Source organism: Lissotriton helveticus, chromosome 2_1 (assembly GCF_964261635.1).
Source record: "Lissotriton helveticus chromosome 2_1, aLisHel1.1, whole genome shotgun sequence".
Taxonomy (NCBI): domain Eukaryota; kingdom Metazoa; phylum Chordata; class Amphibia; order Caudata; family Salamandridae; genus Lissotriton; species Lissotriton helveticus.
In genome coordinates, this window is record NC_136059.1 from 1,333,256,466 (window position 1) to 1,333,284,274 (window position 27,809).

A 27,809-nucleotide genomic window follows, 5' to 3' on the forward strand; every position below is an offset into this window, starting at 1 on the left:
GCCACTGTTTCCTTGGTTCAAGGTCTAGTGCATCCGCCACAGGGAAAATGCCCTGTGACCGGTGGGAGGCCCCAAGCGTTTAGAACGCTATCCTCTTTTACCTCCTGATGATTTTTTCGGGCGTGTGTGGACCAATGAGTCCTTCAGACTTCTGGCCCGTTTGTAGGAAAAAAGTTTTTTTTCCAGTCATGTTTATTACTCTTGATTATATTCCAGTGTTTACTGATACACAGACTCACAACATTAGAAACAGGATTAAAAGTAGTCACACAAGTCAGTGGAACTTCCTCATTAGTATCTTTGGGGTAATTTTCCAACAAGGCATCCCTATGCTGATTCTTGGCCCTTTTAACACTTTTGTTTTGAATATGGGTAGGATAGTCTCTTAGTTGTAATTTGTTGGTTAGATCCCGAGCTTGTTCCTTAAAATCCGTTATCTCACTGCAGTTCCTTCGGATTCGAAGATATTGACCAAAGGGAAGATTCTCCCTCAAAGGTTGAGGATGGAAACTTGAATAATGAAGGAGATTATTTTTGGCCGTAGGTTTATAGTAGGTCTTAGTCCGTAACTGATCTCCTTCTTTGGTAATAGTAACATCCAAAAAGACAATTTTTTCTTTGGCATATTCATGTGTGAACCTCAATTGTGGATCACAGGTGTTCACCAATCAAAAAAGGTGTGCAGAATATTCTCTTCACCCTTCCTGACAATCAGTACATCATCAATGTACCATTGCCAAAGAATTACATTTGATGAGTGTAATGACCTACCTCTGTGTATGTTTTGGTGCTTCTGTCAGTCACCAGGTCATTACTTACCATATCCTTTTTCAGGTTTCAGAAAGACACCACATTTCACAATACTTACCCAAGAAAGGAATAAACACTGACAACATATAAGACCATTGCTGAGGAGCTCGCAAATAACAAGTCACAACACCTCCCTTTCCGAGAGGGTACACAACGCATGCTCCTCCTGGCAATTTATTGGATAGAATTTAGACATCCCTGATGGGAGGCACTTTCCCTTCCGTATCAACAATTACCCATTAGAGGGGAATCGCCCATCCCTCTGTAAGTACTTGGTAAAAAAGGGTCCCAACCTTCCCTCACAAGGAATACAAACAAATGATATGCTCTAGGGTTTCTTTATTACATGATAATAGGATGAAAATAACTAAACATCACAGTAAACATTAGCAGCAATCATCAACACATACATATACATAGAGCCTGAAAATAAATGCATAGTTAGATAAGGTTAGATATACATGGAACACCTCACCATAATCTTAGGCGTCTTGTCATCTGAAGAAGGGTCCGTCTCTCTTTCTCTCTCTCTGGTTGTGTCCGGACTCTCTGTTGCACAAACACGACTGCACGTCTGCACCGTGATGTATCATCAGACCGCCAAAACACCAGACCAGCATCTCAGCTCAGCATCTCAGCATCTCTCAGCATCTCAGAGTCTCTGAATCTCTCTGCCTCTCAGGAAACTCTCCCTCTCTCTCGGACCCCCTTTCTCTAATATAGAACTCTATCCTCTATCGAAGCTTCTGGAAGAACCCGCCTACCTTTCTCACAAGATTCCTGTACCCTTCCACACCAGGCACCCAACAGCAGCTGGCCAAGCGTTTTGTTATGGCGCCAATGCGAAGAAGGCACATTCCTCCTGATAAGAACTGGTCTGCTCTGGTTCACTGCCGGTGAACAACACATGTAATCTAAAATATAACCTCTCACCTACAGAGGCTCAGAAGATGGCTGCAGTTTAGAATATGGAGTTGCTCAAGCATAGGCCACTACTACTTGGAAAGCAGAATGATATTAGACCACGTCAAAGCCAATAGGCTAAAGTCATAATTCACCTAACTCAAATAACACTATGCCCTTAATCCCTCAGTATCCACTATGGAGCACATGTGTGCACCATCACCAACAACTCTGCACCTCGACATCCCATACCTTCTGTTCTTTGGCAAGATTATTGTAATGCAAGACCATCCTACATTAAGGCTAAAGTAACATAGCACACTAAAATCAGTACACAATGGTGGTAATCGAGGGTCATCACAGATCATCAGACAACTAAAGTGGCTCATTCACTACAGATGAGAAAGGATTGATAGGTGAAAGGATGTACTTACACTCAAAATTATAGACATATAAACCTGCTACACTTGGAGCAAATGTACTGCCCATAGATGTACATGTAGCTTGGAGGTGGATGTTCCCTTCATATTCAAAAAAATTTCATTTAAGTGCCAAAGTGGCACATTCCACTACAAATGAACGAGAGGTGGTGAAATCCAACGTGGACTGCTCCAAAGTGTCAGTGATCACCTTGATAGTGTCATCCTGTGGAATACAGGTGTATAGACTTTTGATGTCTAATGATACCAGGAAACAGGGTTCCTCTGGCATCGTGATCGTTTGTAACATCGCTAGTAAACTTTTCGTGTCTTTAATGTATGTGCTGGTCGACTGAATGAGAGGTCTTAAAAAGAAATCACAATACTTAGATAAAGGTTCAAGTAATGATCCTATTCCCAAGATGATAGGTCGACCCGGGAGAGGATGGACATTCTTATGTGTTTTGGGAAGGGTATAAAAATAGGGTATTTTGCCTTCTGAGGTGGTCAAAAAGTCAGCTTCCTGCTTTGTAATTTGTCCATCACATTCTGCTGTTGTTACTGTAGTGTAGTTCCTATAGTCCCAATAGGCTCTGCGCATTGGAATAATATCTTCAGTAGTGTAGACGTAGGACTGAGGTTAACTAGGTCTCTACTGACTATATTAAACTTAAGTTTTTTGCCAGCTAGCTCAGAGTTCACTAGAAACGTTCTCGAATAAGCGAGGAGGAGTTTAACCTCCCTGGATAGACAAGAAGGGATTTAGTTCCTGACAACCATAAAACATGACAACTTTGCTCTCCCTGAATAAGAGTGCATCTCTAGAGTCGTGTGAAAACAAAAGACAGCTATTTCACTCAGTCAATAAGTGCGTACTTAGTTTCACCAGATTGCAGAGAAAAAGAGAGACGGGCATTTTCAATAAAAGGTATTATTTATTGAGCAGTCTCCTTCCTCATACAAGAGAAATGAATTGCTACAAGTGCAATACTTATAGTAAAGTAAAGTGCATATAGTAAAAGCAGGATTATAAAATAATACTGTAAAAGCATTGATATGGTTTCTTAGCCATATGATACTTTAAAATGGATAAAAGATATACATACATATATACATTGACTAATCGTACTCAACTGGTGCTTCTAACTACGCCTACCCCGGTGTACCTGACCTAAGCCTAATACGTGGGAGGGAGTAAGTAAGTAGCAGTTTAAGTTAAGTTTGTTTTGCCAAGAATCTGACTCAAGAATTCTCTGTAAGGATTTAGTCAGTTCAGTACCTGGGTATTAGAAGGCAGGAGGGCTGGTATCTCTCTCTCAGGACTCGATATCCCAGTCACCCGCAAGGGTAAGCTGGAAACGCCGGAGGCTGGATTTCTCGGCAGGAGAAAAGACAGCGTCTTTCTCAGCGCGTCAAAATGGAGGGGCAGCGTCCGTGGGCTCTCGCATCAGCCGGGCTCTCGGGCAAGTAGTAGCTGCTCCAGATTCATCACCACCGTGTCTTTGCTTAAGGCAGCGTTGGTATATTTATACCTGAAAGGTGCCGGGTTTGACGTAAGGCTAGACATAAGACGTCAATAAAGATGTCACTAAGAACTGGTCGTTCTTACAGTGCTTTACAGGAGTTCTTGGACGAAATCGAAACAAAGGGAGCGGGGATTTCCCAGGTTGCTGGAGGCTTGGATTTGTTTAAGAACTCGGTGTGCTTTCTAGGGGGCTGGAGGAGTAGGCTTGCTTAATGTGACAGCATGCGCTACGACTGAATTATGAATAGGGTTTCTATGCCGTTGTAGGGATATTATTGATTTATAACTGGACAAGGGCAAAGAATAGAAATATCGATTCAGGATCCTAGATAAACACACTACACCCACTCCACGAATTCATGTCCATATTACTAAAACTAAGCAATAGTAAACATATCTAACGGTGCATGTGTATACCGATCCACCCCAAAATACATCTTTTGCATTTGAAATGGCATATGCGAAATACATGAAAAATGAGTATAGGTACAGTACGTATTTCAAGCAGAGTAATCATTCATAAAATAGGATGCATATATCAGCGGAATGATTTTGCGAAATTACACATGAAATGGCTCTTAATACAGAAAAAAAAGTGCGAGACCACTTCATCACATATAAATACAGATATTTTGTAAATATGCTAGAGGCTGAGGTAATGTATTGTCTCTAAAGTTCCTAAAAATAGAAGCTCTGTTCTCTAAGAATAGTTCTACTTTTAGCAGAGTACAAGTGCCAAAAAGGTAAATATTTTGGAATCGGGAAAAAAAAAATCGTTTTTCAGGGGAAGAAGAAAAAACAGTTCCAAATATTTTCAGTAGCTTTTGTTTATCAAAGCCGAAGGCCGAATTCAGAGTTCAGGGAACGCTGTGTGCTTGTTTGCTTTAAAGTTATTCTTTTTGTTCGGGGGAGAACATCATTTCAGACAGACTTTCAAAAAAGCAGTTTACCGCTTCAGGTGAAAGTTCGACCAAGTTGGAAAATGTCGCTACCATGCAGTCTTGAGCATGATCGCTTCCATCGATGTATCGATCAGTATTGCTTACAGAAGGTCGTACCTGGTTGATGCTGCTCTCATCTTGTACTTCACTACCCTTTAATCGCAGTGGTGAAGTCTCCACGAATGCCGTCATCAGGATAGGTAACCGCTGGGGACAACACGATGCATGAGCCGTTACTGGACTTAGCAAAGTATCTGTATCCAATGGTACTTCTGATAGTAGTGTGAGACAGATGTCCAACACGCATTCTTCTCCGCATAGCATACATCTTAACACAGGTAAGATACAATTCTGCCAGATGGGTCTGAATGAAAGAAACCAGGTCATATACAGATCTCTTAGCCGGGCTAATCCAAGGACTTTAGTTATGCGATCCCGATAGCGTATAGCTAGGATCGTTTCTTCCATTGTTGCTGGAGTCTTGTCTGTGACATGGCTTGCCATAACGAAGCAGGAGAACCAAAAATAAAATGCCTGCTACGACTCCCAACAGGAGTGGAAGGCCGCCAAAGATCGAATGGACAAAATTAGGAAAGATGCCCAGGACTGCTTTGAAGGGTGTCAACAGTCCCAAAAAAATTGTCTTAAATACATGTGGGATACCATTCGTATCTGACATGTTCAAGATTTGGCTTAGCATTTCCGCGAAATGTAAGGGGCAATTTGTTTATAATATTGCATGTATCTCTGCCGTTGTCCTTGCAACTTGGAGATCATACATTTCTTTCGATGACGTCAAGGGCACTGGCGTCTGTAGAAGAACAGACTTCATTCTGCTTAAAGTATCAATTCGAATAGAAGAGATATTCAAAATGGGCCACATTTTTCCCTCCCTGTCTGGAGTGTTGTTCGGATACAATACTTGCATACAGCAAGTGACCATGGACGAAACGCTTACGAGATAAGCTTTTCCTGGCACCAAGCCACAACATCTGTGGACCACTATTAGAATGTAGCTCCCGTTAGAAAGCCGTCTAAAGAATGGCTCTATTCGAGTTGCAGGTGTGCCAAGCTGGTGGCATGAAAGGTTATTTGAAGTCCCCTCACAGGCCCCATGTAGATTTATACCCTGACACAGAAGTATACCACTTAGTGATTTTTTACAATTATTACCACTAAGAAATACACTCTGTCCTTTTTCACTATAACATGTGTGTGTGTAAGGTAATTTCCATGATGACTTAATGTATCCTTTACCCAACTTTTCATACTGGCCTGCCTGTATATACTTTTGGCAGTATCGAAATTGGAAAGTTGTTATCGGAATAGTTATGATTCCGTGTATTATCCATTCAATGACAGGTCGTTCTGACATTGTCATTGGTAATCTCTCAAGTTTTTCAATGCTCAGAATTGTGTATTCCGCTCCTTTTGGTGCCAAGCTGATTTGTGTATCAGTAAGGTTAAAGATAGAGAATAATGACGTTGTGTTGATTAAACGCCAAGGCACGTAGCCTGAACGCAGATTTTGTAACGTCCAGCCAAGCTGTACAATAGAACGTAATTGGGACTGACCGTGTTGTAACATTAGTAAGTCCTGCTCTATTATATCAATTGCAGATGATACAATACTGTCCAGTGAATATATTCTGGAAGACAGAGTCATTAACCCATTGTCCACAACAGAAAGTGATTTTTCCAAATTGATACGGTCAATTTCCCGTATTTTTTCTGCCGTTTCAATTTGTGTTTCTTTCCAAGCTTCGTTGTAAGCTGCATATATAGAGGCCGCTATGAAACGTTTTTGACGTTGTTTGCGTGGTCCCAGTATGAAATCACGCAAGTCAGCACCTTCTTTAAGTAAAGTTAAGTGTTGCTTAATTTCTGTCAGTGTGGATGTCTGTAGCCATTCGAGGCAGAGTTTTCCTACACTGTATGTTGTAACTATCCCTGGATGTTGTCTCTGGGAGTATCTAGGGTCTGGCCTGGTCAATTTGAACCCCTGTATTTTGTTCAGGAATCTATCTTGACAGTTATTTGTGTCTGTGGGCCAGAGCAACCATTTTTTCCAATTAGGATGTGTTCTATTTTGGTTAAAAATATGGGATACGTCTATCTCAACATCTGTAGTGCTATTACTGTCAGGTGTTGGCTTTGGAATAGACGGTTTGTTTAAGTCTTTAATTTTGGCTAGGCCAAGACAGGTTGTCTGTTGAATTGTGTCATTCAAGAATATCATTTGTTCTGGGATCATGCAGGCTCTAAATAATGATTCTATACCTTGGACCTGCCAATCTCTGGTACCCCAGATGGTTTTCGTCTCAATATTATTTTTCCAAAAATCAAAACCAAATGTATTCATTTTTTCAAAAAATGTTTCTGAATAGATTAATTTTGTATTTGTCAGCATGGTTTTCATTCCTGTCTTATTTAACAGTTTGAAATAAAACGTTTCTGCATCACTTGTGTTAAACCCTGAGAAGTATGGGAATTTATCATAAAATGTTTTTGAACTGTCTTTTGGTGGAGTTGCACAATGTTCCCATTGATTATAATTAAAAACATTTCTCGGTTGAGCAGATTTATGCAAATAATGGTTAGCATAGTGATTGTAGCAGTACATCTGTTCATAATTTGATGAACCCTGTAAATAATCATGTTCTGTAAATTTTGCTGACGTAATTAAGTCTGACATCATATCATTAATACTTTCAAAGTCCCAATCATCAGAGAATGTGCTCGGTTTTACAAAGTCACTTAATGAAACCTTAAATTGATGTGGATACTTCAAGAGCTCGACCGGGCCATATATTTCGTAATCAGTTTTGTCCCAAGCTACCCCTCTGGGTATCGGATTGGCTGTGAAATTTACTGAAGATAGTTCTCTTTTCTCGATGTGTGAAGACTTGTGTGGCTTTAGGACCAAGTTGATGTTCTGACTTGCTGTGTCCATTGTAATATATTTTCCCTCAATGAAGTGTCCCAAGCATAGTACCATGATGAGCCAAAGCAGGAGGAAAAGTACACCTAGCACCACCCAAAATTCAATCCATGGAGAAATCAGATAGGTTTCTTTGAGTTGATGAAAGAGTTCTTTTGCTTTGTCTTTAAAAGTCTTTGTTGTTGGCTGTTCTTCAGGTTCACTTGGATCCTCAGAAAAGTCATTGAAATTGATGAAGTAGCCCGATGCAGTTCTGTCAATTGTTGGAATTGCTTCTGGATTTTTCTTTGTTTCATTAGCATAGTCTGTGGCTACATCGTTGTAGATAGGCGTTTCTTGACGAACTGTTGCAATTTGGGTTTTAAGAGGCATAAGTTCCATGGCTTTGTTGCATAGTCCTTGTTGATTCACTGTAGGTTTATCAAATGTGATTAGTCTCTCAGTTTGAACCTCTTGTATTGTAGCAAACTTTGGTGTTCTGCTATTTCTTGGGAGTCCACTTGGCCTACTACTTATTATTGGCCACATGATTGTGGTTTAACCAGGTCGATGGATGCAACTCGGTTCTCCTTTTTACCAGCAAGGGGCGGTAGTACAACTGATCTTCTTCCGTTGACAGCTAAGACAGGTACTGCTTTTCTGCAAGAAGGCCCAAATTCCTTCTTCACCGCAATTTTCTCTCTGACCAGATCCCCAATCTTTGGAATCCAGACAGGCCTTGCTGGGACAGGTGGTTTCTCTTCAGTGGCTGTTGGCTGTTGTTTCAACTTTATGTTGCTCAGGTCTTTTCTTGTTTCATTTAAGTCCTGTAAAATAGCCAAACGATCTTTGATATCAAAGCATTTTCCTTCTACCACTGAAGTCTGACTATCGAGGTCCTGGATATGCATTCTAGTCCCGAACAATAGTTCGTACGGACTGAAACCTTTTAGAGAATTTCTTGGCAGATTGTTAAGACTACGTTGGACACTTGTTAAATGTTGGACCCACCCATCCCCCGAACCTAATACCTTTGCCGTTATAGATTGCTATATGTCTTGGTTTTTTCTTTCCACCATCCCGTTTCCCTCAGGAAGGAAGTGATAAGATTACCGCAATGCAATGCCCATGCTGTTCATGGCCTCCTTATAAGTTCGAGAGCTAAAATTATGACCCTGGTCAGAATGTAGCATGCCAATTGCGTACATGCCGATATAGACTTGCGAATCTTTTATAACAGTTCTGGAGTCAGCCGAGAGCTGGGGGTCTACATTTTAAGTGAAACTAGTCTCTATATGTTAATATGACGCATTGATCCTACTGGGTTTTGCATATAGATAGCCTTATCCTATCTAAGCGAAGGGCCAAGGCAATACACCGGCCGGTTCGCCACTGCAATCTCTGTTGCAGTCTGGGCAGTTTATTGCGAATTTGTGATGTTGCAGGCTCATTCCTGGCCACCAGTATATTGATTGTAATTCTTTCAGAGATTCTTTAATCTTAAGGTGTCTTAGACCCTCACCCATGTGTGCGTCTGCTATTAACAATACTCTCCTGTTCGTGTTTGGAATTACCCTATCCCCCACTCCAGGGATTTGAGCAAAAGGAACGGAGTTTGCATCGATTATGTATGTATAATTGAGTGGATAATTGATGGGTAGCGCTGCACGGTCGCCTTTTGATGACGTTTTTACCGCCAGCATCGTTTCCCCGTCTATGTATTTTTCTGAACGCTTTTTTGTAGCTACAGAAGCCGGTTTAGTTGCTTCCGCTGTGGCTGTCTCAGCCAATGAATTCCCTGTAACGTGAACGCCATCACGTTCATGACTCAGTGAATGTATCACGTGAGTCTTTGGTAGTTCTTTCTGTAACAGAACTACTTGTTCCCAAAGCGATTTTTGCTTGATTGTGGCACCTTTGTCATCTTTGTAACCGTTTTGAACCCATTTCTGCAAGTCGTTATTGTATGATTTGATGCAGTAATGCGAATCGCACACTATTAGTGTCGGGAATTCGCGATCGGCATTATCTAGCGCCATTTTCAAAGCAATTACTTCAGTTTGTTGATCTGAATTGTCTTCTACAGAGTGTGATATTGTTACCAGAGGTTTCAATTAACCTCCGTGCCAACCACATTTAATAATGTCGCACGTGGCGTTATAGGCTTGTTTTCCCCAAACTGAGGGTTGTGCATATCCGTCTGTATATATTACACAGGCGTACTGTTGTATGGGCAGAATGTCGATTGGCAGAGGATATTCTCTTTCATATTCTAGATTTTTTAATCTTTTCATGTTCGGATCAAAATAGTATTTGACTTTGTCTGTAGCAAGAGAATTTTCCCATTGTATCCATTTTGGATTTAATGCCAAGGTAGTTATATTACATGGGCTTGTTAATGCCTCAAAGGCTGATTCTGCTGTTATAACAGTAATCGGTCTGCCTTGGGCTTGGTCTCTTTCTTTTGCTACAGCTGTTTGAACCGCATGTACAATGTTTTCCGCAATACTGAATGTTTTTTCAGCTTCTGTGTACAAATGTGATTTGTATGATATTGGTACCGTTTCTCCCTCATTAGAGGTTAGGTATGTGAATCCGCATCTTACTGGGATGACCCGGATCACAAGGTTGCGTGTGTTATCGCGTGTTTGCAATTTTGTTTTTGCTAACATGTCTGTTTGCAATGATCTCAAAATTTCTGTGTGTTTTTGAGTCCAATTGATTGTTTTAAAATCTGGTTTGATTAGTTCGTAGAGAGGTTTAACCCTCTCTGCATAATTTAGAATGTAAGTCCTTCCAAAATTCAGGAAACCTAGAATTGATTGTAAGTTTTTCAGCGTTCTTGGTGCTTGGATTACAGCGCATTTTTCTAAGAAATTGTCTGCCAAGCTTTTGCCTTCACTTGATAATTCATATTCTAAAAACAGGACAGTTAGATGGGCAATTTCTTTTTTTAATGTTGAATTTGTAACCCTCTGCTGCGAACCCAAGTATTATGGTGTTCACTCTTTTCAAGTGAGTATCCAAGTCATCGTCTGTTAGATAGATGTCATCGACATAAGATAATGCCTCATCATCATACATTTGTAGTAACTCTGTTACTCTTGCTGAGAATAATCCTGGGCTGTTCTTGAACCCCTGTGGGAGTCGACAGAATTTTTCTGCGAGCCCATTATTGAGAAAGCGGTCAAATATCTGCTTTCAGGTGCTATATTTTGACAAAAGAATCCATTAGAGATGTCTAATGTTGTTTTGTATTTTTTACGCACTATGGTATTCATTAGTGCTGCACTGTGTGAATTTTGTACTGCAAAAGTTTTGCAACATGAGTTTAGGTGTCTGTAGTCCAAAACTAGTTGATATGAATCGTCTGGCTTGGAGACAGGAAACAAAGGATTGTTCATTTGTGAGGTGCAAGTTTCAATCACCCCCTGGTATTCAAGTTGATCTAAGATCTCCTTGACCTGTTTTTTAGCTTCTTGCTTAATCGGGTACTGCCTTTGTGCAGTTGGTTGACATTTTATCTGGATTTTGTGAGGAGGAGAGTCCTCATCCCATCCAACATGGTTTTTATATAATGCAGGAGCTTGGGCTACTGCCCATTTTCTTGCATATAAAGCTTTTTTATGAATTGAAATGTGATTTGAGAAGGCAGGCATAATCATTTCTTCGCCATGAGGGCACTCCCTGACAAACTCCGGTGGCCAGTCTTTTTCAGCTAAAAGGATGTCATAGCCTTTGGAGAGGTTATCCCAAAATAGACCCCTTATTTTCCTAGTCTTATCTCCCTCTATATGTAATGTTATTTCGTATAGTTTGCTGACTCTGGTATCTGCAGTTTCCACCTGAATGTATTCATTCTTGTCCACTGTCTCCAGATGATTCATCAGGATCTTGCGAGCTATGCTCACTTCTGCTGCGCTGTCTAGCATTGTCTGAGCCCACTCTCCGTTTTTCTGTTGTGTCCTCAGGATCCTCGGCATGTTTGATTACTTTAATACTGGCTACCTTCTTTTTTGGAAATTGTAATTTTTTACTTTGATGAGCAGGTTCCTTGTCTTTGGACTTGACGTGCTCTTCCCTTTGTTCTGACCGTCCTCTTCTTTCCGATTTCTGCGAGGAAGTCTGAAAAGATCAAGAGGGACGTGTATCAATAATCTTGATATCTATCAGGTTTCTTCAAATTATCCCTATTTCTAAGGTTGTATCTTATCTCAGAGGGCTCCCTCTGGGGAGACTTGTGTCCTTGGTCCGGAGATCTTTCTCTCCGCCGAGGAGACCTTCCTCTGGACTGGAATCTTTTTTCTTTGGGAGTGGATTGTTTATTTCCATCCCAGCTCTTTTTTGGAGTGTTTAGATTATTTTTAATACATATTTTTTCAGGATTTTCAGTTAGTTGGGGTTTTACTGGTTTCCCACCCAAACTATCTCTTCCTAGCTCTTCATAGGATTTTTCTATGATTCTGGCAAGTTCAAATGGCTGTTCTGCTATATCTGTTTCTTTCAATTTCTGGCGGATCGCCACAGATGCTGCTTCTCCTTTTATGTTGGATAACAATAAAGCTGATACCTGCTTGAAGTCTTTCAGTAATTTCATACCCAGAGTTAAAGCAGGTTCTGGACCGTATTCATTTTGAATCTGTTTTAGCACATCTGGTATTATCGCCATAGACGGAACACCATGTGTTTTTGTGTAAATAGAAGCAAAGACTGTGCCCCAAGTGTCACAGTCCTCCACATGTGGTGCGATCCCCATTGGAAGACAGATAGTCTGAATTCTGTGTTTCTCAATAGGGGTAGTATCCGGAAATACTGCCTCTATTTGAGTGATTTTTTGTGCTAACCAGAATGGAATTTGTTCCCGTTTTATGGGTACTTTACCTAGACACGACTGTATGTTCTGTGGTGTGATTTTATTTGTGTTCCCCTGATGAGGGGTCAGCTGTGGAATGTTAATAGCTGGTTGGACTGTTGAAGTCCGCATTACATATTGGACTAATTGTCTGTGTATTTTAAACAGTATTTTTAGCTGTGCTAAAAGTTCTGGTATTGACATTTTTTCAATGTCTGGATGTGGTGTGTAGCTGGCTAGAACCGGCCACGTTGCTCCTTGTCTACCTAGTGGACCGAGCCTGGTGATGTGATCATTATGTTTTAGGGCGCCTTTAAACCAGAGCAGGTGCTCTTGGTATTTTAATGGGATTTCAACCTCCTCGAAAGGAGTGTATTCATCCGGAGGTTCCTCTATTTTGTAATAGTGGAACTCATGTGTGACAGCGTTTGCTGTTGGAAAGTTTATCCATGAATAGAATACCTCTGTCTGCCGATATTCATGTGCCTCAATTACGAATATGACTGTACCACCTCTCGATGTCAGTCCATTTTCTATAAGTTTAAGAGTTACAGTTTTTCTTATGTTGACCGGAATGAGTATAGCATTCGGGTCGGTCTGCAGGAGACTATTGTCATCTTCAAGGAGTTGAGCTGCTATTCTAGCTGCCTCCCTTTCTTCTTCACTGTCTGACATTTTTACTGACAGAACGGTTTTTGTTGCAGATCAAGTTTCAAGGAAACAAAGATTAGGTGCACAATATTTTGGAACACTGTATCCTTCAACGTTGAATAAAGCAAAAACCATACATAGGAATCTCTTCTTACTAAGTTCCGGCGGATTTGAACCTTTTACCCACTCCAGACGTCTTTTGGAGTATTTACGGGAGAAAGGGTCTGTGTGAAAAAGCACGACTGAGTTACTCTAACGTCTTGCGTTAGATTTATCGCCTTACCAAACGTTGGGCGCCATGTAGTGTAGTTCCTATAGTCCCAATAGGCTCTGCGCATTGGAATAATATCTTCAGTAGTGTAGACGTAGGACTGAGGTTAACTAGGTCTCTACTGACTATATTAGACTTAAGTTTTTTGCCAGCTAGCTCAGAGTTCACTAGAAACTTTCTCGAATAAGCGAGGAGGAGTTTAACCTCCCTGGATAGACAAGAAGGGATTTAGTTTCTGACAACCATAAAACATGACAACTTTGCTCTCTCTGAATAAGAGTGTATCTCTAGAGTCGTGTGAAAACAAAAGACAGCTATTTCACTCAGTCAATAAGTGCGTACTTAGTTTCACCAGATTGCAGAGAAAAAGAGAGACGGGCGTTTTCAATAAAAGGTATTTATTGAGCAGTCTCCTTCCTCATACAAGAGAAATTAATTGCTACAATTGCAATACTTATAGTAAAGTAAAGTGCATATAGTAAAAGCAGGATTATAAAATAATACTGTAAAAGCATTGATATGGTTTCTTAGCCATATGATACTTTAAAATGGATAAAAGATATACATACATATATACATTGACTAATCGTACTCAACTGGTGCTTCTAACTACGCCTACCCCGGTGTACCTGACATAAGCCTAATACGTGGGAGGGAGTAAGTAAGTAGCAGTTTAAGTTAAGTTTGTTTTGCCAAGAATCTGACTCAAGAATTCTCTGTAAGGATTTAGTCAGTTCAGTACCTGGGTATTAGAAGGCAGGAGGGCTGGTATCTCTCTCTCAGGACTCGATATCCCAGTCACCCGTTGTCATGCCCCGGGATTCTCAACGTACTGTCCCTTTAAGACAAACCCCCTATAAATCTGTAGTGAGCCCTGGGAGCGACGCTTTACGTTCTTGCGTCTAGCTCCGCTGTTCAGTTCCGTCTTGTTCCTAGTGCCTGACTTCCTGTTTGAATCCCGCCTGGGTTCGTAGAAGGAAGTCCTCTGTTCTTAGTGTTCTGGACGAGTTATACTCGGCTCCTTCGTAGACTCTCTGCCGGAGCTTGGTATCTCGTCTCCCTTCTGCTGCTCCGCCCGTCGGCTGGGCTTAGACTCCGTCGGCTGGCCGGGCACTGTTTCTCTGCACCCACTCCCGTCTCCTGCTCCGCCCGACGGCCGGGCTTGGTCTCCGCCGTCCGGCCGAGCAAGTCCTTCCCTGCACTCTTCCGCTTCCCATCCACTGCTCCGCCCGACGGCCGGGCTTTGACTCCGCCGTCCGGCCGGGCTGTACATCCTTATACTCCTCCACCTCTTGTCCACTGCTCCGCCCGACGGCCGGGCTTGGTTTCCGCCGTTCGGCCGGGCTGTACATCCTTGTACTCCTCCACCTCTTGTCAGCTGCTCCGTCCGACGGCCGGGCTTGTTCTCCGCCGTCCGGCCGGGTGGTGTGTGTGTCTCCCCTTTTTTAGGTATTTAGGTTTTTGTATTGTGTACCGCCTGTAGGCTGGGCTTGATCTCCGCCATCCGGCTAGTCCCAGTGATTGTCCCTTCTTTTCATTACTTGACTGTCTTATGGCTGGCCCCTTCAACATCCATTTCCTGGGCCAGCACCTATCTGTATTTGGGAACACTTGCGTGGACTCTGGTTGGGGTGCAAGATTCAACCTACACATCTAAGAATCACGGTAACAGCGCTGTGCGCTGCCTATTTGTTTATTTAAAGCATTTGACAAAATAGGTTTCTCATACATGTGTTTTGTTTTATAGATTTCCATTGCAAAGTATTGGTGTTGGCATTGGAGTATTGTCAAGTGTATTGTTGAGTACCACATTCTTCGGACAGGCTTGTGCATCAAACCAAGTGAGAGTTTTGTGCTTAGAAGCTATAGTACATGCTTATAGTCATAGGAGAGTTGTCATTCATTTTTGTTCCATCACTCTAGGTAGAGCTCAAGACGAATTCCCACACCTCCTATACACCTGTCCTGAGGCTCAGACAAAACATTGGTGGTATGTAATGTCGATATAGAGAAACATAGAGACATTTATGTAATAGAAGCTGTTGTTGGATAACATATATATTTCTTTCAGCCCTACGTCCACCAGAATTCCTTACAGTGTGTTACCCGATCACACAGAAGAATACAGTCAAGCTTTCTTTTGTTTCTTCCCAACCTTTCCTTGTTTTGTCTCCCTGTTTTCCCCTGGCGAGCCTCTCGATACTCTAGTGTTTGATAGAGTCGGAAGGCCGTAGGGGAAGGCTGTGGAATTATCTTCGGATTCCTGACGCTCCAGCAGAACCTGCCTAGAATCATTACACCCGCAAGGGTAAGCTGGAAACGCCGGAGGCTGGATTTCTCGGCAGGAGAAAAGACAGCGTCTTTCTCAGCGCGCCAAAAGGGAGGGGCAGCGTCCGTGGGCTCTGGCATCAGCTGGGCTCTCGGGCAAGTAGTAGCTGCTCCAGATTCATCACCATTGTGTCTTTGCTTAAGGCAGCGTTGGTATATTTATACCTGAAAGGTGCCGGGTGGTCGTTCTTACAGTGCTTTACAGGAGTTCTTGGATGAAATCAAAACAAAGGCAGCGGGGATTTCCCAGGTTGCTAGAGGCTTGGATTTGTTTAAGAACTCGGTGTGCTTTCTAGGGGGCTGGAGGAGTAGGCTTGCTTAATGTGTTGTTGGTATGGTTGCCAAGCTTGGTTGTAATAGCCCCTACCTCTACTTCGCCCCCTGTTTCTTTTCACTATACTGCCGGAACTTGATCCACAAGTGTTGGAATCTTCTGACACATCCGAATGATAATCGGTTCTGCTTGGTGGTACATAATCAGGACTAGCATAAGGGTAAACCTTGGCATAGGACCAGCGTTTGAGATCTTTTAGAAATTTTTGGGCTTTTGATTGGGCTAGATTCTCCTTATATTCATTAAGTTCTCTTTATTGAGATCATCCAGTCTCTTTTTGTAGCCCGTTAGTGTGGTTCTAAAGTGACTTTCAGTAAGCTGGATCTCAGCCAATAGTGCCTCTGAAAGGTGAAGAGCAGTTTTCATAATTAGCACTGACCAATCACGGGTGCAGTGCCACGCGATCTGCGCCCACTCTTTCCTAAATAGGGGATCGTCGTGAAAAATTCTCGGGGCATTCGTTACTAGTAAACCTTTAGGTGCTGAATTGTTCTTCAAATATTCCTTAAGCATAGTGCCATGTAAAATGGCACGTATACGGCTTCTTTTTTGTTTGCCCAGCTCATCCCATTCAGTCGTCTGTGAGATCGTCTGGGAAACTAGGGGGTCTGCAAATAAAGATGGATCCCCCAAGAGGGCATCCACCTCTTCTCTTGAGTAGGAGAGGCCAAAATCTTCCATATTGAACGTGAGGTAGCACTTAAAAAGAGTAAACACTCTCGCAGCTATGCGCTGCCGAATATATATAAACTTCAGGAGAGTTAGGGTCAATAAATCACTCCTCTAACCCTCAAATATACTATATAACAACAACATAAGAGTGACTGATGGTGCAGACCAAAAGAAATTTGCAAGTTTGCAACCACATAGAAAGCTAATAGCAAAAGACACAGAGAGGTGTGCTCAGATGAGAAAGGAAAAGAAAAAAAGTATTTTCTAAAAAGAACCCTCACTTACCAACCTGGTGGTGACATGCTTCATCATAGGATTCCCACTGAATCCTACGGAAATGGCTGGCAGCCGGTCATGGATGTTGGGCGGATCGCCACCGCTATGCAGGCGGATCGCCACCGCCAGGCAGATCGTTTTTTTAACTAGATATGCAAATGTATAATAATGTGTTTAATTTTAAAAAATCAGTTTAATGTTATATTTGTTTATATAAATACTAAATATATTTTTTTATAGTTCTTAATACATTTAATATTTACTATTTATACGTATATATATTTTAAAAACTATACTTTATGCAACTATATTAGTGACAACGATTTTTTTAACAATATTTTTGTGCTTGCCATTATAAGTATAGAATGACGATATTTTTGACATCAATAATTGTCACAATATTTTTGTATCTCGACATTTCCAGAGGTGATATTTTGTTAGTGAACAGGTTACTGTCATTCTCTACTGTTAAAGACAACTTTAAAAATATCAATTAAGCAGTAGTGTTTCACAAACGTATGGCATCCTTGCCAGCAATGGATCCTTTGCCTATTCACCTTCCACTTTTCCACTCTTTCAGTTTTAATTAACCCCCTTTTTGTGACATGAATTGTTGTGTGTGTTATATTCTTACTGCACATATTCACATTGGTAATGTCCCTTTAAACTATGTGCATCTTTCAGTAGTACTTTGGTTCTATTTAGAACCTCCACTGCTGCTAGGCACCAGGTCAGTTGCACTGTTCCTGTCTGCCAGCCAAATGCTGTTTGTTGCTGTGCCACAACCTTGGATTAAAGACTTTGATTTAAATATGTTCCAGCGTATTCTGTAACATGATTTGGCGCGAAGGTCAACCAAGGAAACTAAAGACTCCACCAACATTACTGTGGCACAGGTGTGGAGTGAATTGCGAAATTTCTAGGTATTTTGTGGATTAATCTGGAATCTGAACAAATTTGAAGCAGATATCATTCTTGGAAACCTCCCTTACTTCAATTTTCCTGGAAACCCGAAGTCTCTATCTGATTTGGGCCGGGAGAAGAGGAATTTTGCCTGATTTGTGCAAATCCGAAGGAGTGTTTAATTTTAAAGTGCGGCTGGCGCTGTGCGGGCGAATCTTACCGGCATCGTGACGTCTGCCTGCTTCGCTCGAGAAGGAACCTTGACGTTCTGCACCCGCAACTTCTTCTCTCAACAAGAGAACTTCTTCGGAATCATTCTCGTTGTGGCGATTGATGCAACGACGTTACGCCGCGTCATATGACGTTACTCTACGCATGACGCGTTACGTCTTTGGAAAACGTGGCGGCCATTTTGGTTGACAGGTTCCTATGACAACCGATTGCCGAGTGAAAGACTTTCTATCTTCTGTTCAGGTTACCTTGTTTGCAATATCGCAGCAGAGGCGTTTCTACAAAAAAAAAGAAGACTTAGACTCGTTTTGATTAAAATAGTTATTATTTTACATTTTATACAGAGTGAGACTTTTGCAGATGATTGGATTCGACGCTTGAATGACTTGGGTAGAAGTAACTTTTATTATTAGCATTTCATTATCAGTTCATCATCAAATATTTGTTAACATATTTTTTTACAGGATTTCTATTCTATTATATATATAATTGCATACTTTTATTTATTTTTTTGGTTTATTTGTAATAATTTTTGTTCTTTGATCTCATGGCTATGCAATTTGATCCGCTTGAGAAATTTCTACAACATAAAGGAGATCCACCGTTACCATGGACACAGTGGAAGAAGGAATTCATTAATTACATGAAGGCTATCGATGGCGAACGTATGGGAGCGGAGAGAAAAAAAAGTATTTTATTACATTGTTTAGGCTCTGAAGGTCAAATGGTTTTTAGGGCTCTTCCGCAAATTCCACCTCCTGCAGGGGAGGGTGTGGGCACTAATGTCTATAAGGAAGCCTTAGTAAGATTAGAAAAGAGATTTAAACCTATGACAAATATTGCCTTAAACAGGTATAAATTTTATACCAGAGCACAACTGGAAACAGAATCGTTTGATGAGTTTATTACTGCTCTTAGGTCGTTATCCATACATTGCAATTTTGGTAATATGTGTGATGAGATGTTGAGAGACCAAATTATTGTTCATGTTAAAAATAAGAAAACACAGGAGCGGTTGTGGGAATTGGGTGATCCTAAATTAGCTGAAGCCATTGCGATTGCAAAATCGTTAGAACAGTCTGAAAAGTGGATGAGTACTATTAAGAAACACACTGAACAGAAGGCTGATTTTGTAGATGAAGTATGTGTTGTAAAACGCACAGAATCAGCTAACAATGGAAATGCACATCCAAGTTATAATTTTAATTCTAACAGGATCAATGTGAAGAGAAATGTCAGAAGATTTGACAAATCGTTCATATGTTTTAGATGTGGTAGTAGAACACCTTTGGCTTCGTATGGGGGATGCCCCGCGATCAACAGAGAGTGTAGGAAGTGTGGTAGGTCAGGACATTTTTCAAACATGTGTAGAGATGTTAAAAAATTTATTCCAAATTCTCAAGCAAAAGTAGCTTCCGTCATAGAAGAAATTCCAAAGGTTACTAAGTGTGAATGCAGTGGGAATCACTGTGAGGACAAGAAGGGTCTTGTGGTATGTTTGATGGAGTGTATCTCAAATGTAAATGATCCCACTGATTACATTTGTATAAAAAAAACCTGTGTGTGAGGTTGAAGTCTTAAATATCAAATTAGAACTCATCGCTGATTCAGGCTCTCCGTGGACTATTATTACAAAGGAGTATTTTGATTTACGACTTAGTTCTGCCCTTAATATTGAGAATATTTTTCCATCTGACATTTTTGCTATAAGTTTCAATGAGGATACAATTGATATGTTAGGTTTTTTTGTAGTGGATCTTACGTTTAAAAATAAATGTTTGAGTGTCAAGTTATATATAGCCATAAAAGGTGTTAATGTTCTAGGATGGAGAGACCAATGGAAGTTTGGAATTATTCTAAATCCACGTGCTATAGAGCCAGTGATGTTGGACAGTAATGTTGAGCCGGAGAATATTGCTGTGTTAAAAGAGGAAGATTCGTATAAGTTACAAATGTTAGTAAAAGAAGAGTTCAAAGATGTATTCTCGGACACTTCAAATTCTCGGACACTTCAAAATCAAAAACTATTCACATAGAATTAAACTTAAGAATGGTGTGGTTCCTATAAAACAAAAACTAAGAGGTGTACCCATAAATGTTAGAGAGGAACTTAAGAAAATGTTAAATGATTTAGTTGCTGAGAGTATTATAGAGCCTATTGAATCGGCAGAATGGGTTTCTCCCATTGTTTTAGTGAGGAAACCCGATAAAAGTTTAAGAATGTGTGTGGACCTTCGGGCTCTTAATGCAGGTATCATTGTGGATTGACATCCTCTTCCGATCATAAATGAGGTGGTATCGATGTTGGAGGGGGCAAAAGTATTTTCCACTTTAGACCTGAGGTCAGCCTATCATCAGGTACCTCTTACTGAAGACTCAAAATGCCTGACAGCTTTTATCACTCCTCAAGGATTATTTCAGTACACTCGAATGCCGTTTGGGTTAGCATCGGCGGCATCAGTATTTCAAAGAGTCATGTTTAATATTTTTAGAGATTTGGATAAGTTTGTTAGATGTTTCCAGGATGACATTCTGATTTTCTCAGCTAATAATAATGATAATTTGCAACATTTAAAATGTGTATGCGGGAAATTGAGAGAAAATGGTCTTACTTTGAAACGCAGCAAATGTAAAATGTTTCAACAATCTGTAGAATACTTAGGTCACACGTTGTCTGGAGATGGGGTGGTTTCAAAAAAATCTAATGTTGATGGTATCACTAATGCTCCTGCTCCTGAAAATAAGGAACAATTGCTCTCTTTTGCAGGTATGTGCGAATACTATAGCAAATTTGTGTATAATTTTGCATCCAAAATGGAGCCTTTAAGGAAGCTTCTCAGACATAATGCTGTCTTTGTTTGGGAACAAGAACAGCAAAAAACCTTTGATCTCATTAAGTCTGATATCCTACAAGCTTCCACCCTTAGACCGTTTTGTTTGAACAAAATGTGTATAATCACGGTGGATGCCAGTAGGTATGGGTTGGGTTCTGTTTTATCTCAAATTTCGGGTAAGGAGGAGTGGAATGTTTGTTTTGCTTCACGTACTCTTAATGAAACAGAAAGAAGGTATGCAGTAATAGAAATATAACTTTTAGCATGTGTCTGGGCCATAGAACATTTTCGAAATGATATATGGGGCAGTAAGTTTCTATTGAGAACTGACCATAAACCCTTGGTGAACATTTTGTCTACGGGTGGTGGATGGAGTTCTACTGCTCGTATAGCTAGGTTAACTTCAAGATTGCAGGAATATTGTTTTACAGCGGAGTTTGTTCCAGGGAAAAAGAATGTCATTGCAGATTTTATGTCTCGCATGCCTTGTAGATCGAGTAGTGATAGAATGGATGTTGAGAAAGAGTTGCTTTCTTGTTTACAAGATGTTATTGCGGGCTCGTTTGAAGATATTTCTGAACAGTCTTGGAACCTTGCAGATGATCATGATGTCACTTTACAAACCATCAAGAAGTACATTCTTGAGGGTTGGCCTGATAAAAAGGATATATCGGAAAGTATTTTTCCCATGTTTTCTGTTTTGGATGAGTTGGCATTGGAAAATGGCTTGGTTTTCAAGTCTGGGAAGTGTGTGCCGCCTTTTGAAATGCAAAAAGTGATTTTAGATATTGCTCATAAAATGCATCCTGGAATGTCTGCTATGAAGCGTCTCATAAGAAACTATTTTTGGTGGCCTGGTATTGATAGAATGGCGGATCGCAAAGTTAGAGAATGCGAGGTGTGTATGGGAAGTGAGAAGATGTTGAGGGTAAATGTTCCTCCATTAAAAACTTCTGTTTGGCCGAATGAACCTTGGAAGAAACTTGCTTTTGATATTTCTGTACAGTAAAGGGGGTGGTGATGGACAGAGTATCTGAATTAAGCAGAACACTCCTACCCAGTCAACAGATCAGGGCTTGATCCATCACCGTTTTTTAGCTCACTGCACCATCCTAGTTCAGAACCTGGCTATATGCAAATTAGTCCGTCCCTGGCCCAGTGCATCATGGGAACAGGGCAGACCAAACTACCAAGCCAATTCTTTACCAGAAAGGAAACAAGCTTCCGGGGACCGGTTTCTGGCATCACAGCCGTCTTCGGCCCGGCTTGCTTGAATCCTGATGGTGCAGTGAGCAAGGGACTCACGTCTGAGCATACCCTTCCACGCTTATGGTGGACAAAACGATACAGTAAAGGGGGTGGTGATGGACAGAGTATCTGAATTAAGCAGAACACTCCTACCCAGTCAACAGATCAGGGCTTGATCCATCACCGTTTTTTAGCTCACTGCACCATCCTAGTTCAGAACCTGGCTATATGCAAATTAGTCCGTCCCTGGCCCAGTGCGTCATGGGAACAGGGCAGACCAAACTACCAAGCCAATTCTTTACCAGAAAGGAAACAAGCTTCCGGGGACCGGTTTCTGGCATCACAGCCGTCTTCGGCCCGGCTTGCTTGAATCCTGATGGTGCAGTGAGCAAGGGACTCACGTCTGAGCATACCCTTCCACGCTTATGGTGGACAAAACGATACAGTAAAGGGGGTGGTGATGGACAGAGTATCTGAATTAAGCAGAACACTCCTACCCAGTCAACAGATCAGGGCTTGATCCATCACCGTTTTTTAGCTCACTGCACCATCCTGGTTCAGAACCTGGCTATATGCAAATTAGTCCGTCCCTGGCCCAGTGCATCATGGGAACAGGGCAGACCAAACTACCAAGCCAATTCTTTACCAGAAAGGAAACAAGCTTCCGGGGACCGGTTTCTGGCATCACAGCCGTCTTCGGCCCGGCTTGCTTGAATCCTGATGGTGCAGTGAGCAAGGGACTCACGTCTGAGCATACCCTTCCACGCTTATGGTGGACAAAACGATACAGTAAAGGGGTGGTGATGGACAGAGTATCTGAATTAAGCAGAACACTCCTACCCAGTCAACAGATCAGGGCTTGATCCATCACCGTTTTTTAGCTCACTGCACCATCCTAGTTCAGAACCTGGCTATATGCAAATTAGTCCGTCCCTGGTCCAGTGCATCATGGGAACAGGGCAGACCAAACTACCAAGCCAATTCTTTACCAGAAAGGAAACAAGCTTCCGGGGACCGGTTTCTGGCATCACAGCCGTCTTCGGCCCGGCTTGCTTGAATCCTGATGGTGCATTGTTGTTTTTGCAGTAACCGCTCTAAGTGTACTGGGGATGCTCAGACGTGAGTCCCAGGCACTCCACACCACTGGAGGCAAGCTAGCCGGGCTGATGAGAGGTGTTACCTCGAAACCGGGCCGGTCCTCGGATGCTTGTTTCCGTTCTGGGAAGGACATGGCTTTTGTAGTTCGGACTGGACTGTTCCCATGGGGCACAGGGTCAGCGCTGATTTGCATATTGCCATTGTCTAACCCAGGGTGGTGTGGAGTGGAAAAACGATGGATTTGGGCCCAGATCTTTTGACTGGGGTGAATGTGTGACATTGATCCACATTCTGTCCATCATTGTTGTTTTTGCAGTAACCGCTCTAAGTGTACTGGGGATGCTCAGACGTGAGTCCCAGGCACTCCACACCACTGGAGGCAAGCTAGCCGGGCTGATGAGAGGTGTTACCTCGAAACCGGGCCGGTCCTCGGATGCTTGTTTCCGTTCTGGGAAGGACATGGCTTTTGTAGTTCGGACTGGACTGTTCCCATGGGGCACAGGGTCAGCGCTGATTTGCATATCGCCATTGTCTAACCCAGGGTGGTGTGGAGTGGAAAAACGATGGATTTGGGCCCAGATCTTTTGACTGGGGTGAATGTGTGACATTGATCCACATTCTGTCCATCATTGTTGTTTTTGCAGTAACCGCTCTAAGTGTACTGGGGATGCTCAGACGTGAGTCCCAGGCACTCCACACCACTGGAGGCAAGCTAGCCGGGCTGATGAGAGGTGTTACCTCGAAACCGGGCTGGTCCTCGGATGCTTGTTTCCGTTCTGGGAAGGACATGGCTTTTGTAGTTCGGACTGGACTGTTCCCATGGGGCACAGGGTCAGCGCTGATTTGCATATCGCCATTGTCTAACCCAGGGTGGTGTGGAGTGGAAAAACGATGGATTTGGGCCCAGATCTTTTGACTGGGGTGAATGTGTGACATTGATCCACATTCTGTCCATCATTGTTGTTTTTGCAGTAACCGCTCTAAGTGTACTGGGGATGCTCAGACGTGAGTCCCAGGCACTCCACACCACTGGAGGCAAGCTAGCCGGGCTGATGAGAGGTGTTACCTCGAAACCGGGCCGGTCCTCGCATGCTTGTTTCCGTTCTGGGAAGGACATGGCTTTTGTAGTTCGGACTGGAATGTTCCCATGGGGCACAGGGTCAGCGCTGATTTGCATATCGCCATTGTCTAACCCAGGGTGGTGTGGAGTGGAAAAACGATGGATTTGGGCCCAGATCTTTTGACTGGGGTGAATGTGTGACATTGATCCACATTCTGTCCATCATTGTTGTTTTTGCAGTAACCGCTCTAAGTGTACTGGGGATGCTCAGACGTGAGTCCCAGGCACTCCACACCACTGGAGGCAAGCTAGCCGGGCTGATGAGAGGTGTTACCTCGAAACCGGGCCGGTCCTCGGATGCTTGTTTCCGTTCTGGGAAGGACATGGCTTTTGTAGTTCGGACTGGACTGTTCCCATGGGGCACAGGGTCAGCGCTGATTTGCATATCGCCATTGTCTAACCCAGGGTGGTGTGGAGTGGAAAAACGATGGATTTGGGCCCAGATCTTTTGACTGGGGTGAATGTGTGACATTGATCCACATTCTGTCCATCATTGTTGTTTTTGCAGTAACCGCTCTAAGTGTACTGGGGATGCTCAGACGTGAGTCCCAGGCACTCCACACCACTGGAGGCAAGCTAGCCGGGCTGATGAGAGGTGTTACCTCGAAACCGGGCCGGTCCTCGGATGCTTGTTTCCGTTCTGGGAAGGACATGGCTTTTGTAGTTCGGACTGGACTGTTCCCATGGGGCACAGGGTCAGCGCTGATTTGCATATCGCCATTGTCTAACCCAGGGTGGTGTGGAGTGGAAAAACGATGGATTTGGGCCCAGATCTTTTGACTGGGGTGAATGTGTGACATTGATCCACATTCTGTCCATCATTGTTGTTTTTGATATTTCTGGTCCATTTATGGGTCTTCCACTTGATTCCCGTTATGCCTTAGTTTTGCTTGATTATCACTCTAAATGGCCGGAAGTTAAGTTTGTTTCTTCAGTTTCCACTAACATGGTGATAGAGTTTTTCAAGGAAGTGTTTTCCAGAGAAGGGTGTCCTTCTGTTCTTGTAACAGATAATGGGGTGCAACTTACCTCTTTGGAAATGGAGAATTTTCTCAAATTACAAAACATTAAACATTGTACTGTTTCTGTTTATAAACCTCATGAGAATGGTTTAGTTGAACGTTTCAACAGGGTATTGAAGGGTTTTGTTTCTGATGTCATCAAAATGGGTTCTGGGTGGAGGAATTTATTAAGAGAAAAACTTTGGCTATACAGGATAACTCCACATTCTACAACAGAGGTTAGTCCTTTCCGTTTACTAAAAGGGCGTGATCCAGCCTCTACCATTTGTCCATGGTGGTTTAAGGACAAATGTTCTAATAAATGTTTTTCTGATGATCTTATTAAGGATGTTGTAGAAAGAGTGGAGTGCAAACAAGCTAAGGTTAAGGAATGGTATGATAACAAATGGAATGTGAAAAATCCTAATTTCTGTATTGGTGATTGGGTCAGGATTAAGAAACCTGGTTTTATCACCAAGTGTTCAAACAAATTTGGTAAACCTTTGAAAATTGTAAAAGTTTTTAGTAACAGTGTACTTACTCAAGATGGTAAGTTTTGGAACATCAAACGTGTTGCTAAGTGTCCCTCTTTGCAAAATGTTTCCAATCATTCTTCTTTGCAAAATTCTACTGTTCCTGATGTACAGCTTAATTCTAAAGGTGATGTTGCTTCAAGAGTTAAGATGTCAGTTCGCTCTAAATCTCCACCTATTAGATTTGCTGATTATGTAACCTAAATTTCTTGTCATCTTTCCAGATTACTTATTTTCTTTATTGTTTCTTTTTGTTTTTGTTTTATTAAAAGAAGGAGATGTGTTACATTCTTACTGCACATATTCACATTGGTAATGTCCCTTTAAACTATGTGCATATTTCAGTAGTACTTTGGTTCTACTTAGAACCTCCACTGCTGCTAGGCACCAGGTCAGTTGCACTGTTCCTGTCTGCCAGCCAGATGCTGTTTGTTGCTGTGCCACAACCTTGGATTAAAGACTTTGATTTGAAGATGTTCCCGCATATTCTGTAACAGTGTGCCATAGAGGAGGAATGAAACAATGATTTTCTCCAGAATTAGTTTTACTATGGTGACAATCATCTTATGTTGACCAAAAAGCTGCTTTTGTAGCTAAAAATAAGATTTATCCCACTTCAAAGAGCAATATATGTCATTTACAGCTTTAAAGCACCAACATTTAGTGAGTCCAACTACTTTGGAAACCTCAAATGAAAACAATATGCAGTTCAGAAACGCATGAAAGAAACAGTCATGAATACATTTGCATAGAAAAAGCAACTCTATTATACATTCCCAGGAAGTTGTATCTTTCCATAAACTTGAGGACCATGGGGTTTACGAGAGTAGAGCAATTGGGTGTGCCCTGAAACCACAAGGCAGGGGATGAGAACTTGACTTTGCTGATAGAGGAGTGAAGAAACTCCACTGGCCCCTGTTCTCTTGGATCTGTCATGGCTGGGAGAAGGAGACACCAATAGAGTCAGTCAATGATTCTGTGCAGAAATAGTACAGCAAGCATGTGATTTCATAGCAGTGTACACTATACCTCTATGTTGGGAGTGGTCACCTAATGACACAATAGAAAACCAGGCAAAATAAATATTATAGTTAAGAAGAATGAGGCATATCTTTCCTTATATGAGAGGCTCGGGTCCCCTGTGTAATATTAATGTAAGACTATCATGTTGTATGTTGGTGAAGCATCTCAGGGATTGGTTTCTTCTATCATCGATGAGTTAAATCCTTTTGTTTCCCAAAATTGAAATTAACGCAGAGTATCGGTTTGTATTGGGAAAATGTGCTTAGGGCTTCTCCACTTCATTTTTCCACAGAAGTAATTAGTTCTGGTCCTGTCAGGAGTGATGCAGACAAGCAAAACAAACCTAAGGCAACAGTGGCTCCTATAATAAGCCTTCCAGTAAAAAAACCAGAGCCAGCCAAAAAACAAGAAAAGCCAGTGAGGCCGGAGAAGCTAACAAAGCCAAAGATACATATTCCGAAGGAGGAAGATCCTGACAATACTTACCTGACTGGTAAGTATAGCAATCTTTCCTGAAAGCATAAATGCATGCAACTAGGTATGAATCACAGACAAGGGTGTCCATCCCTGCCTATTTTGTTTCTGCAGCCCGCATGCATTTGCAACTCATGAAATAGTCCAGCAGGCAATATCAGGCTGATGTCTCATTGTTGGGAACTACAAATCCATTATGAACATATCAGCTCTACTGAACAATTGTGTTAATTGGTTCAGTGTTTAACATTCTGCCAAAATGTGGTTATTTTTAAATTATTGAGCTATGTGATTATTCTCCCAAGAATGACTACAGGTGTGATATTTTGGTATGTTTTAGGGATAAAAGGAACATAGACAATACAGGAGAAGTGCAGTGGGAGGTGGCCTAGTATTCAGTGTGACAGTCATTTCTGTAAGCAACCATTTGAGCAAGTCTGAG

General features: G+C 41.9%; 1 protein-coding gene across 2 annotated transcripts in view; it reads left to right on the forward strand.

The window, feature by feature from the left end:
• The window catches only part of STAP1 (signal transducing adaptor family member 1), a 651,304-nt gene that overhangs the window by 552,565 nt on the left and 70,930 nt on the right, over window positions 1–27,809 (forward strand). For both annotated transcript variants that reach the window (XM_078676250.1, XM_078676251.1), the window contains one exon: window positions 27,186–27,386. In XM_078676250.1, coding sequence (XP_078532376.1) covers window positions 27,186–27,386 — 201 coding nt within the window. The remainder of the gene's footprint in view (window positions 1–27,185; window positions 27,387–27,809) is intronic.